The sequence below is a fragment of the Zootoca vivipara genome, chromosome 12, assembly GCF_965207765.1.
Source record: "Zootoca vivipara chromosome 12, rZooViv2.hap1.1, whole genome shotgun sequence".
Classification (NCBI taxonomy): domain Eukaryota; kingdom Metazoa; phylum Chordata; class Lepidosauria; order Squamata; family Lacertidae; genus Zootoca; species Zootoca vivipara.
Window position 1 is genome coordinate 24,060,357 of NC_142595.1, and position 12,344 is coordinate 24,072,700.

Here is a 12,344-nt window from a genome sequence, read left to right on the forward strand (position 1 = left end):
TCAATGTCCCTTTAATGCTGGAGTATTGCTTGGGGAAAAGGTGTTAAGAGAACAGAATACAGAAATGCATACATATTTTCATGTGGATTTTTGAAATAAAAATGGGACAAACTGAACTAAAGATTGGTGGGGTAGGGAGTGAGAAACTGAAATAGATTTGTCTTTCCTTGTAGGTAGTAAAAACTAATTTTTGCTACCACAGGTAAAACACAGCTATTGCAAACCTTAAAGCGTTTCTAGTGATAGAGTTCTGTAGAGCTAACTATCAAAGGGGACACAGAACATGATTAACCAATATGCATTAGTGTTCCATTGGCTGGTGTCATTTAATGCTCAGAAAACCCTTTTCAAAAATGTATTGCAATTGTCCCTTGCAACCAAGCAATCAGCACAAAGCATCACAATTTTCATGTGCTCTCAACACCGGCTGGTTTTAGCATCCTCCCCTTGGCTTCCCAAGGGCACTGTCACTATGTAAACCACAGAATGGTATTGCAACGAAGGGAACTTTACCATACCAGTTTGGCTTGTTTAATAATTAGGTTGTTTACAGAGTAATTATGTGTTTTCATTCAGCTGCTCCTGTGGTAATTACACAGAACCTTTATAGCTTTTGCAGCAAGACTTGGCAAAGTACAGATACATTGTGTGTGTGTAAAACTACTGATATTAGATGAAAAGAACAGTTTCAGGTGTTGAAGAAGAATTCTATCCCCCTCCCTCCCCCCCCCAAAAAATCAAGTTACCGTATTTTTCCTTGTATAACACACACACACACACACACACACACACACACCGTTAATAAGACGGGGACTCAAATGAAAGAAAATGGGAAGGGATTGCCCTGCTTGTGGCAGCAACCAATCCCACGTCCCACCTATGCATAATGCTGTATAAGACGACACCCCCCCCATATTTGATATTATTTTATCAGAAAAAAACCCTCTTCTTATACACAGAAAAGTACGGTATATTTAAGTAAAGATCCAAGATTTTTAAAGGATAATTTAACTGTTCTTCAGGACTCAGATTTTCTACAGTACGTCCCATCCCTGGATTTCTTTTAAAAAACAGAAGTCCACCTATCAGAAGATCATATACTTGCTATCTATATTCTGTCTCCTGTTTAAAAGAAGCCCTGCAGATTTTCTTGCACAAACACAGGGCCGTCTTAAGCAGTTCGGGTGCCCTGGCGCCGTGGTGCGCAGATCGCTCCGGCACCCCCGCCCTGCCCCGTTTCTTCCCGCAGCTGGTGGGCGGGCGCAGTGCGCAGCGTGGTTTCCGCGTGGCTCCGCCGCGCAGCAGCCCCCTGCCAACCCGGCGCCCTGGCGCCCCGCGCCACCCAGCCTACCCCTAGAGCCGGCCCTGCACAAACACTTTCCCAGTGGCAGAGCACATGATTGATACAAGACCCTTGGACCATCTCCAGTTACTAGGCAAATTCGATTGTCATATATCTTATATCAGTGTAAATTAATAAGGCAAGATGGGAGCAACCAGTAGCTTTGGGTATTAAGCCAGAGTTTAAAGATGTCCATAGCTGTCAACTTTCCCCCTTTTTAAAGGGAAATTCCCTTATTCCGAATAGGATTCCTCGCGAGAAAAGTGAAAAGTTGACAGCTATGAAGATGTCTTATTATCTTGGCTTGTTCTGAAGTTGTTAATCACAGTTTCCAGTTTTGGTTGAAACAGGAAACTATACTTAACGAAAGACTTCGCTGTAGTTGATTCACTTATGCACACAAACGGGCTTTGTGCTTGACCATAAACTTACATAGGATCTCCTGGACTTGCCCAGTCCGGACATCGGCTGAGCCCCAAACCTCCATGCCATCCCCTCCCTTCAATACTTAGCCAAAAATATTTAAATTCTCTCTCTTGGGGACCAAGTCCTGCAGTCTGTCCTCCACATTGCTTAATTTGTTCTTATGCACACAAAAAAGTGGGCTGCCAAGGGACATGGATTTTGATCTGTGGGGCAACCTCTGTGCCTTACTTCTGCATTTCTTTCCTGGTTAAAGATTAAAACCGACAGGGAAACAATTGTCTGTGATGAGCTAGCTTTAAGAGGAGGAAACAGTCAACACAGAGGCATGTGTTTCCGTTGTTTTGCTATTTTGATCTGAAGTTGCCAGGAGACCTCTGTTAAAGGGCGGGATGTAAGTTCTGAAAATAAACAATAACCAACAAGCAGACACCTAAAATCACCAATTGTACAGATCCCCCAGGAACAAGCACATGCATGCACCTATAACAAATTAAATTACGTCAGTGTAAATTTTCTGCGGAAGAAATAAAGCAAGCCTAGGGAAGCTGTGACTCTCCAGATGTTTCAGAACTACAATTCCCAGCTCTCCTGAGCACAGGCCATGCTCTCTGGGACTGATGGGAATTGGAGTTCGGGAACCTCTGATGATCCACTGGTTCCTCGTCCCTGGAATAAGTGGGAATGAGACACAGGTGGAGTATTTTTTTATGACAGCTAGGAGGGGAAAATCAAGATAACAGGGGAGCTTTCTCACACTCAGGACCTGACCCAATTTTCTCTTCCCTTGGAGCACAGCTAAGTCAGCTCCTGTTGAAAATACAAATATGGGGAGATCTCATCTGCTTCTAATGAGGTTTAGGGATCCTGTTCTACCACCACTGGTCTCCCAGGGCTAGAGACTGTTGCTGGGATCTCTCTCCGGGCTAAGATTCTGGGTTTTCTTAATTACTTTTTAATGGATGGGTGGGCATTGCAGCCAAAGATACAGGTGTAAGCTGTGCTGAACCACCTGAGCTCCACCGCACCTGCTTGTCCTTTGTCATCTCAGATGTTTATTTGCCAACCAACAATGGCAACTCCTCTAAACTTTGTCTCAATTAACTGTACGTGGTCATCCGCCCTGGAAGCTGCTGCGCCTCTCTTAGGCCACGTACAGGGGACAGTGCATTGTTGTCAATGGGACCACCGGGAAGGGTACACAGGCCCACCACTCCAATTTTGAGAGCTCGCCTTCGTTACTATTTCCTCCTTCCCTTGAACTGCACCCCAACACGTTCAGTGTGGATACAAGTAGGAGATTGTGCAAATTCATGGAGAGCAGAGGGGTTGGAGCAGCAACTCTGCTCAGTGGACCACTGGAATATCTTTTAGAGTTTACAAAGTCCTTCCTCATAATGTTGGTTTGGATGCACATGGAAAAATCTACAAATGCCTGATAGATCCATAAAGACCCATCCCTGAGATGAGTCTCATGCTCATTGGGGCCTCCCTGGGTGTCTTAGAGGGTTTTAGAGGGAGAGAGAGGGATAGAATCATAGAATTCTATTCTATTCTATGATTCTATCCCAGGCATCCCCAAACTGCGGCCCTCCAGATGTTTTGGCCTACAACTCCCATGATCCCTAGCTAACAGGACCAGTGGTTGGGGAAGATGGGAATTGTAGTCCAAAACATCTGGAGGGCCAAAGTTTGGGGATGCCTGTTCTATCCCTCTCTCTTCCTCTAAAACCCTCCAAGAGACCCAGGGAGGCCCCAATGAGCATGAGACTCATCTCAGGATTGTGGGTTCCATTGGCCAGAGGATTCCTGTAATGCAGGGGGTTGGACAAGATGGTACTAGCGGTCCCATCCAACTCTACAATTTTATGATTCTCTGTGTTTGGGTGCGATAACGCCAGACTCTTTGAAAGGCATGCTTGGGCCAATTCCATTTCTGTTGGCCTTATATTCTGTCCATGTCGCCTTGTTTTGCTCTTTCCAACTCCAGCAGACCACATATAGTGTTTTCTCCTTGCCAGTTGTTTTGACAACTTCTGCTAATCCAAGGGGCTTCCCTTTCTTGTTTTGCATTTTTGTCACAAGAACCTGATTTGCAACTGGCAGCATCTCATTTCATCACCTTGTAATTTCCCAAGTTTGCAGCAGGTAGGCCTGCTCAGGGCTGACATGTATTCATTTCAATGAACTGGAGGCACGTCTGTAGCAGTTGCTGTCTCCAAAGGGAGAGCAACAAGAAAGGGCTGTTGCCTTCATGCACTGCTGGTGGGCTTCCTCAAGGCATCAGGTTAGCCACTGTAAGAAATGGGATCTGATTAGGCTTTGGTCTCATGCAGCAGGAGAGTGCCCTATTTTATTCAGCAATCACATTCTTTAGAGCAGGCATAGGCAACCTTGGCTCTCCAGATGTTTTGGAACTACAGCTCCCATGATCCCTGACCACTGGTCCTGTTAGCTAGGGATCATGGGAGTTGTAGTTCCAAAACATCTGGAGAGCCAAGGTTGCCTATGCCTGCTTTAGAGACTTTCAGAGAAGGTGGAACTGCTTGGAAGAGAGACAAAGTTCAGATATGAGATTTGCAAACAGCAAGCGGGGAGGACATCATCCTTAAAATAAGGCTCGCCTCTCACCCAAAGAGAAGAGGGAGGACAGATTGGAATGTAGCCATCCAATTGGCTCCTCTTGCTTCTGATGATGTCCTTTACGTTGACTTCCATCTTTAACCCTTCATTTGCAGGACATGCAAGCACACGGCGCTTCCAAGGACTTCAAAGTGAATGTGAAGGTGAATTCTGCTCCACAAGAAGATCTGGCCAGGATTCTGGCAGGGATAAGAGCGGATTATGAAGCCATTATTGAAAAGAACCGCCAAAGCCTTGATGCCTGGTTCCAGCAGCAGGTAATCTTTGACATGAGGGAGATGGAGAAAGCCCTGTTGAACTACACAGGCCCCTGGACCAATATGTGTGTTTTTAAGTGTTGTGAGCTAGGCGTGACCACAAAATGGTGGAGATGTGGGGGGGCATTCAATGCCCTTTTCTGTACACATATGTATCTTTTGTGCGTCTATGTTTTCTTGACATCAAGGGAAAATGTACAGAGAGAACAAGAAAACAACACACACAGAGAGAGACAAAAAAGCACAAAGAGAGACCACACACACACACACACACACACACACACACACATCCCCAAAATTCACTGCAGGAGGCTGGACCAGATGACCAGTTTTATGATTCTGTAACTCAGCAGTGGAACAATTTCTGCACTGACTTGAATGGGAGGGGTGAACAACAGAGCCCTAGGAAAGGGTGAAATTCCCGCCACCAGCCGTTCTTGGAGTGGGACAACTTCCTTCCGCATATTATCGTCTGGCAATTCTAATTCCAACCCCCACCCCACCCCGAAAAAGTAGTATTTATACACCTTAATACTTTCCTCCCAGAATTTGTCAGCGTCGGACAATGAAACATACATGTTCTGTGCAAGAGTAGTGGAATCTCCAACAGCACAAATACTCGGTTTGAGTATTTTCAGTTTAAGTACTCCGCGGACTTGTCTGGAACAGATTAATCCACTTTCCATTACTTTCAGTGCGAAAGTTCGCTTCAGGTTAAGTACGCTTCACGTTAAGTACAGACTTCCAGAATCAATTGTGTTTGTAAACTGAGGTACCACTATAGAGGCATCGCACCACAGAGTTACATAAGTGGCAATAGCCCGGCTGGTGCCATGGCATGGCCTGATGGGGTGGCACACCTGTGGGGATACTAGGGCTACAGTTTGATACATTTGTCACCCACAAATCAGGAACTGGCTTCAGGATGCTACGAAGGCATGCTGGCTTAATCCTATTCCAGGAATCGACAGTGCCCCAGGGAGTTATTCCATACCCATTGTCCCTGGGATTATGAATAAGCTAACTTCCAGGCAGGCAAAGTGCCTGCTTAGGTGTGAATAGTTAAGAAACGCCACCTCCCGATATGAAGTAACGCCGTTCACTGCTGCATGAACGGTTTTGCTTGCACCCAAGACTCAAAGGACCAGCCACACAGCTGATTTCCTCCCTACCTGGGCACATGTTGGCAAGTGAGCACATGCCAGCCTCTGTGCCTAATTGATGCCATCTCCAGAAGAGTTATTCTGGGGAAAAACAGAGCGTTTCCTGGGATGGGGGAGGTCACACAGCAATCTTCCAGGGGAAAGGTGGTGAAACCCTGGGGCAGGATCTGATCACTTCAGTATTGGCCCCGACTTGGTGGAACGCTCTCTCACAGGAGACCAGGGCCCTGTGGGATTTGACATCTTTCCGCAGGGCCTGCAAGATGGAGCTGTTCCGCCTGGCCTTTGGGCTGGACTCAGTCTGACCCCTATGTTTTTCCTCCCTTATGGTTTTGATTTGGGCCCTTTTAAAATGAGGCTGCATTTTTTTTAAAAAAAATAAATCTATTTTAATCTGCATTTTAATCAATTGTTTTTCTTTTTATTGTAATTTTATTGATGTCAGCCGCCCTGAGCCCGGCTTTCACTGGGGAGGGTGGGGTATAAATATTATTATTATTATTATTATTATTATTATTATTATTATTATTATTATTATTGGTAGTTCCAGATGTGAAAGTGGGTGGAGCAACAAATCTCCATTTTACTTTTGTTCAGCAGGTGAGTTTCTACACCCACTCACAAACCCTTCCATCCCAGCAAGCAAGAACCATTATTAGAGTTGAAGGACACATGTCAGCCAGGGCGAAACACTTTGCCCTGCAAAGTAGGCTGCAAAGCTGGGACAGTGAGAGCTGACCCCTTGAGGGAGGGTCCCGAGGGCCAGAAACAGGGCTGCATTCGGCCCCCAGGGCCGAGGTTCCCCACCCCTAATGCAGGCAGGTCAAAGGAAGGATTCTCAGTGAGAGATCACAGGATCCTGTAAGAAGGGTGTGCTGCTCCAAGAGCACAAACAAAAGACTTTAAAAAATATTCATATTTTATTGAACATTTTCAGTAGAGAAATGAAGTGGAGAAAAGTGGAGAAAACTGAACACAAAACAAAACAAAAATAGTGAAAAGTACTTGAAACTGTGGTACAATACAATATATAGGTATATAAACAGTGCGGTTATTCTAACAAGTGTAAACTTATTAACAAGTCATTATGCTTTTTCTAAATGCATTCCAAATATTATATTTTTCCACGCACAATCTACCTATAAAAGCAATCAGTTTGTATGTTAAAAGAGTAGTCATATCTTCCTTCTATCCCTCATTCAAAGGGGGCCATGGTAGGCAACCCTGTTTAGGGAGGCGTTTATTGTTTAATAGATTATTGTATTTTATTTTTCTGTTGGAAGCTGCCCACAGTGGCTGGGGAAACCCAGCCAGATGGGCGGGGTATAAAAAAATAAATTGTTGTTGTTGTTGTTGTTGTTGTTGTTGCTATCTTTCCAATGTATCAGTATCAGACTTTTAGCAGAAGCAAGGACGCAAAGAATCCATTTGCACTGATCCGCTGCCAAACCACATAATGTTGATATGTGGTTTAGGATAATATTATCGTCTGGCAATTCTAATTCCAACCCCCACCCCACCCCAAAAAAGTAGTATTTATACACCTTAATACTTTCCTCCCAGAATTTGTCAGCGTCGGACAATGAAACATACATGTTCTTGTAGGTTGGCCCTTTCTGTGCAAGAGTAGTGGAATCTCCAACAGCACAAACAATATATGTGTTTCTACTGTTTTTGTTCCACAGGTCGCCAGTGAGTCTATGGAAGATGCGCCCAGCCAGGAAGAACTACAGAGCAACCGGAAGGAGATCGCCGACCTGAACCGCACTCTGCAGAACCTGGAAATTGACCTGCAGACGCAGCTGAACAAGGTAACTTAGCCAAAGATAGAGGAGGATGTAACAGACATGGCTCACGAGGACGTGCAACCTCCTCCAGTGAGCGGTCCATAGCTCAGTGGCAGAGTGACCACTTTGCTGGCGGAAGGTCCCAGGTTCGGTTCCTGACATATCCATGTTGGGCTAGGAGAGACCCTTGTCTGGAATGCTGGAGAGCTGCTGCCTGTCAGTGTAGGAAATACTGAGGCAGGTAGGTCAGTATAAGGCAGCTTCCTGGGTTCCACATTCCAGCAACCCTCAAGAACAAAGTTCTAGTTAGAGGGCCAACGTTGTTGTGAAAATTAAATGAGGAGGGAAACCATGTATGCCACAGTTGAGTTCCTGGGATGGGGAAAGGTGGGCTATAAATGCAACAAACATACACACACACACACACACACACACACACACACACACACACACACACATATATATATATATATATATATATATATATATATATATATATATATTCCCCACACAAGGAACAACATTTGGTACAAACAGAGAGTAATTAAGCCATGGCACTACTGACATACATGATAATATGTAAAGGACAGGCTCCCGTCATAAACAAATTACATTCTTAATTTAGTTGCAGGTAGGTAGCTGTGTACCACAGAGCTTAGGGCTTGCTGATCAGAAGGTCGGCGGTTCGAATCCCTGCTCCTGCCAACCTAGCAGTTCAAATTACCACAAATATTTTGCAGAAGATGATATCATTGGATCCCCCACCCGCCACCCTTTTCTCTTTTTCAGAAATTCGCCGTCGAAAACACCTTGGATGAAACCAAGTCTCGCTACGCCTTCCAGCTTCAGAGCATCCAACACGTCATCTCCAGATGTGAAGAGGAGCTCAGCCAGATTCGCAACGACCTCAGGTCTCAAAATAACCAATACAAGGTCCTCCTTGGAATCAAAACCCGCCTGGAGAAGGAGATTGCGACTTACCGCGAGCTTCTGGATGGAAAGACTGATGGGTGAGGGAAAGTTAATATTGAGACAGGCAAGGGAAAGGAGAAATCTATGGCTGGTATCTACATAGAATTGGTATGTTTTTATGCAGACAAAGGGCACGGCATGGAAACTGAGGTACATGCCTGGGGGAAAAAATACATTCACGTGGCACTTAGGGCTGCTTTTAGATGGCAGGTATTCCCAAGGCACTGGACATTATGTCTTAAGATGTGCAACTCTCTCTATGCATGATAGAAGGTAGCATATTTGCAACTCCCTACTCAAAAGTTACAGATACACTAGGCCAGAGGTGTTCAACCTTTTTGAGTCCACAGCCCCCTTGACCAACTACATTCTTTTTGTGACACCCCTGTGGAGTTCAGGAGCCCAGTTATGTCATTCCTTGCCTGCAAAGCTGGTAGCTTCTCACCCCTTTTCGAATCCTCCCTTGTGGAATGTTCCTCAGCCTCCTCTCTCCATGGGAGTCCTCTGGGCAGCCACCGCAGCCATCCCTGGTCTCCGAGCTGCCTCTGCTCCCGGCAACCAGCACCCCATGGCTAGCCCCAGGGGCACCATTCGCCTGCGGAGCTTGTAGCAGGGCTGCTGCAACATACAGCTGTGCAAGCCTTTGGGAAGCAGAGGTGCGAGGGGGCATCAGAGGAAGAGAGGGAAGGAAAGAGGGACAGAGGCCAGTGTTATCCGTGGCATCCCTATGATGGGAGATTTAAGCTAAAATGTGCAAGGGGAACTTTCCCCCCGGCCCTATTCTGCTGGAAGACAGGCTGGTGTCTGTATGGTAGAGCTGGCTCAGAGACTAGCATATTTTCCAAAGGCAAATAAGCACAGCATGAGTCACTTTGAATCTCTTGTTCCAGGTAGCGGAGTGCCCTTGTAAGGAACTTGGGGAAACAACAGAGACACAATCAGAACTTTTCCAGAAACTGGATTTTATTGTGAAAGTCTAACAAAACGATAGCTTAAGAGTCCCAGACACAGGAAGGAGAGGGGGACACCTGGCTTTGTACAGTGCCCACCCCCTAACACTAATTAAGAAACAGAAATAGAGTAAAATAAAAAAATTCCTTCAGTAGCACCTTAAAGACCAACTAAGTTTTTATTTTGGTATGAGCTTTCGTGTGCATGCACACTTCTTCAGATACCTGAAGAATCTGAAGATATCTGAAGTATCTGAAGAAGTGTGCATGCACACGAAAGCTCATACCAAAATAAAAACTTAGTTGGTCTTTAAGGTGCTACTGAAGGAATTTTTTTATTTTACTTCGACCCAGACCAACACGGCTACCTACCTGTAACCAGAAATAGAGTAGTATGAGAATTTGCATTGTGCATATTAATTTATGCTGCCTTTTTTTGTCATTTCGCAGAATGACGGGCTCCACTTCAAGCTCTAAAGGTAAAAGTCTTGATATTTGTTGGAAAGCTCCCAATATTCTTTATGTGTTTTGTTTATGTTTGCATCTGGGTGGGTTTCTGCGGAGAATTTCTATCTCAAAAACATGGGTGTTGTGCTTGTCCTCTAAATGAAGGGTGGGGGGGGGGGGTTAGGGGTGCGCATGGCTGGGAAGTTGTGTCCTGTACAAAGTTAAGGGTCACATCCATTGCTCCACCTACACCTGGCATGCAGCCACTGAATGATTCCTTATGAGGGTCAAAAGGGTTCCAAATCCTTGCTGGATCCAGAGGTGAGCAACATCTGGCTGTGAATATGAACTAGGTGTGTGGATGCTCCAGCTCACAGGAGCTGCATTCACAAAAGGCTTCTTGTTAAGCACCATACCCTACTTGAAGTAAGATTCAAAATGGCGCCAGCCCTGTGGACCATCAGATGTCAAACAGATAAACAACTCTATGACTTTTAGAAGACATCTGAAGACAGCCCTGTATAGGAAAGTTTTTTTAATGGTTGGTGTTTTTATATTTTGTTGGTGGCCAACCCAGTCAGACGGACAGATTAAATAATGATGATGATGATGATGATGATGATGATGATGTCCCTTGTGAACAGACATTTCTGCTGTGGGGATGTAAAACGGGTGAAGTGGAGGGAGATATATTCCCACCCCACCCCACCCCCAGCCATCTCTTACATTTAATATGATAAGCAGAACCCCACGCCCCACAAGAGGTTTACAAAGTTCGCCCACACTCCACGAAAGAGGCAGAAACAGAAACACCACCTTCATGAGGAGCAAAGATTTTGACAAAACTAGAGAGTGGGATCACAACAGCAACAGTGTGAAGGAAGAATAATTTCCTCAGAATTCAGCCTTCTGTTCTGCATATGTCTTGGCTTGGTCACTGCCAAAATGTTTATGAGGCAAATGTCATGGTTACCTCAAGTTAAGGGAAATTTTCCATCCCAAGGGCCACATTCCCTGCTGGACAGCCTTCCAGGGGCCACATGCCAGAGGCAAAAGTGGGCAAACCAAATGTTGCCTTCATATGGTAGGCTAGTTTCTATGCACATTGATTGGCCCTTCTCTGGCCTCTACTGAGGCATTACCACAGTTCAAGGACACCTTCCCAGTCAGGCCAAAACACTGGGGGGGTGAAAAGCAGAGCCATTGAAAGGCATGGCCTGGGGAGACTTCTGAGGACCAGATAAAATGGCACAGAGGGCCGCATTCTGTCCCTCGGCTTGAGGTTCCTCGGCCCTACGTTCAATATCAGAAGGGCTGCCGCATGGAAGATAGAGCAAGCTGGGACCTGAATCAGTGGATTCAAATAGCAAGAAATGAGATTCTGACTAAACATTAGAAGGCAGCTTCTGATGGTAAGAGCTGTTTGAGAATGGAATGGACTCCCTCAGAAGGTGTGGGGCTGTCCTTCATTTGAGGGTGGGTGGCCATCTGTCAGGGATTCTTGAGCTGTGATTCCTGTATCGCAGGAGGTTGAATTAGATGACCCTAGGTATATCTCCAGTTCTACAATTCTATGACTCTACATCCTGTTCTCATATTTTTCTAGTAAGCCTGTGCACCAATGTCATATTTATAGGACAGTACTATAGCAATTCTGATAGTTCAGTTGGGTAGTCCCTCAGTCCCAAACATCTTTATCTATATAATAGAGCATGTGTTGCTTCTTGCATAATATTGTATCCCCACATTTGTTTCAGGATATGGATCTCCCAGCCAACATCTAACAAAAATCATTCAGGATAGTGTGGATGGACAAGTGGTTGCCACACATACTGGTGAAATCAAACGGCAAGCTTGAGGTCAGCACTTTGAAGAAAAGAAGCACTTGCACACAGGAAAGAAACCCCACAGGGGTCCAGCTTTCTACGAAAAAGAACCCTGTTCTTCATTCACTGATATACTTTGGGAGCCTTGAATCTATTTTCCTCCTTTTGCCATCTACATGTTGTCACCCAAACCAATTCTAACTTTATTTAATATGAATGGAAATAGTTTGTCCTCTTCTCTCGGCTCCTACTTCTTTAAAGAGCACAATACCAATAAATTAAAAATGTCATGGAGTTATTTTGTTCATAGCAGTTGAAGTTTAACCAATCGGAGAACAGGCTTTCAAATCCCAAAGGCTCTTAAATGCTGCACAATTCTGTATTTTAAACAGGTTGGTCTAGAGAAATACCACAATGCAAGCTATTCAACAGTATAGGGTTTGCATTAAAAGCCATGAGGGGATGGATGCAAAGAACCACAAGCAGGAAAATAGTTTTGTCCCACAAAACACTAGCACAGGGCTGGTTAACCCA

The 12,344-nt window shown here is 45.1% G+C and overlaps 1 protein-coding gene across 5 annotated transcripts in view; it reads left to right on the forward strand.

Annotated features, from left to right (window-relative positions):
• Positions 1 to 12,104, forward strand: part of LOC118095726 (keratin, type I cytoskeletal 23) — a 39,423-nt gene extending 27,319 nt beyond the window's left edge. For all 5 annotated transcript variants that reach the window (XM_060281481.2, XM_088655338.1, XM_088655337.1 and 2 more), the window contains 5 exons: positions 4,504 to 4,665; positions 7,514 to 7,639; positions 8,405 to 8,625; positions 9,988 to 10,016; positions 11,742 to 12,104. In XM_060281481.2, the coding sequence (XP_060137464.2) occupies positions 4,504 to 4,665; positions 7,514 to 7,639; positions 8,405 to 8,625; positions 9,988 to 10,016; positions 11,742 to 11,842 (639 nt within the window). In that variant the 3' untranslated portion in view covers positions 11,843 to 12,104. The remainder of the gene's footprint in view (positions 1 to 4,503; positions 4,666 to 7,513; positions 7,640 to 8,404; positions 8,626 to 9,987; positions 10,017 to 11,741) is intronic.
• The last annotated feature ends 240 nt before the right edge of the window (positions 12,105 to 12,344 follow it).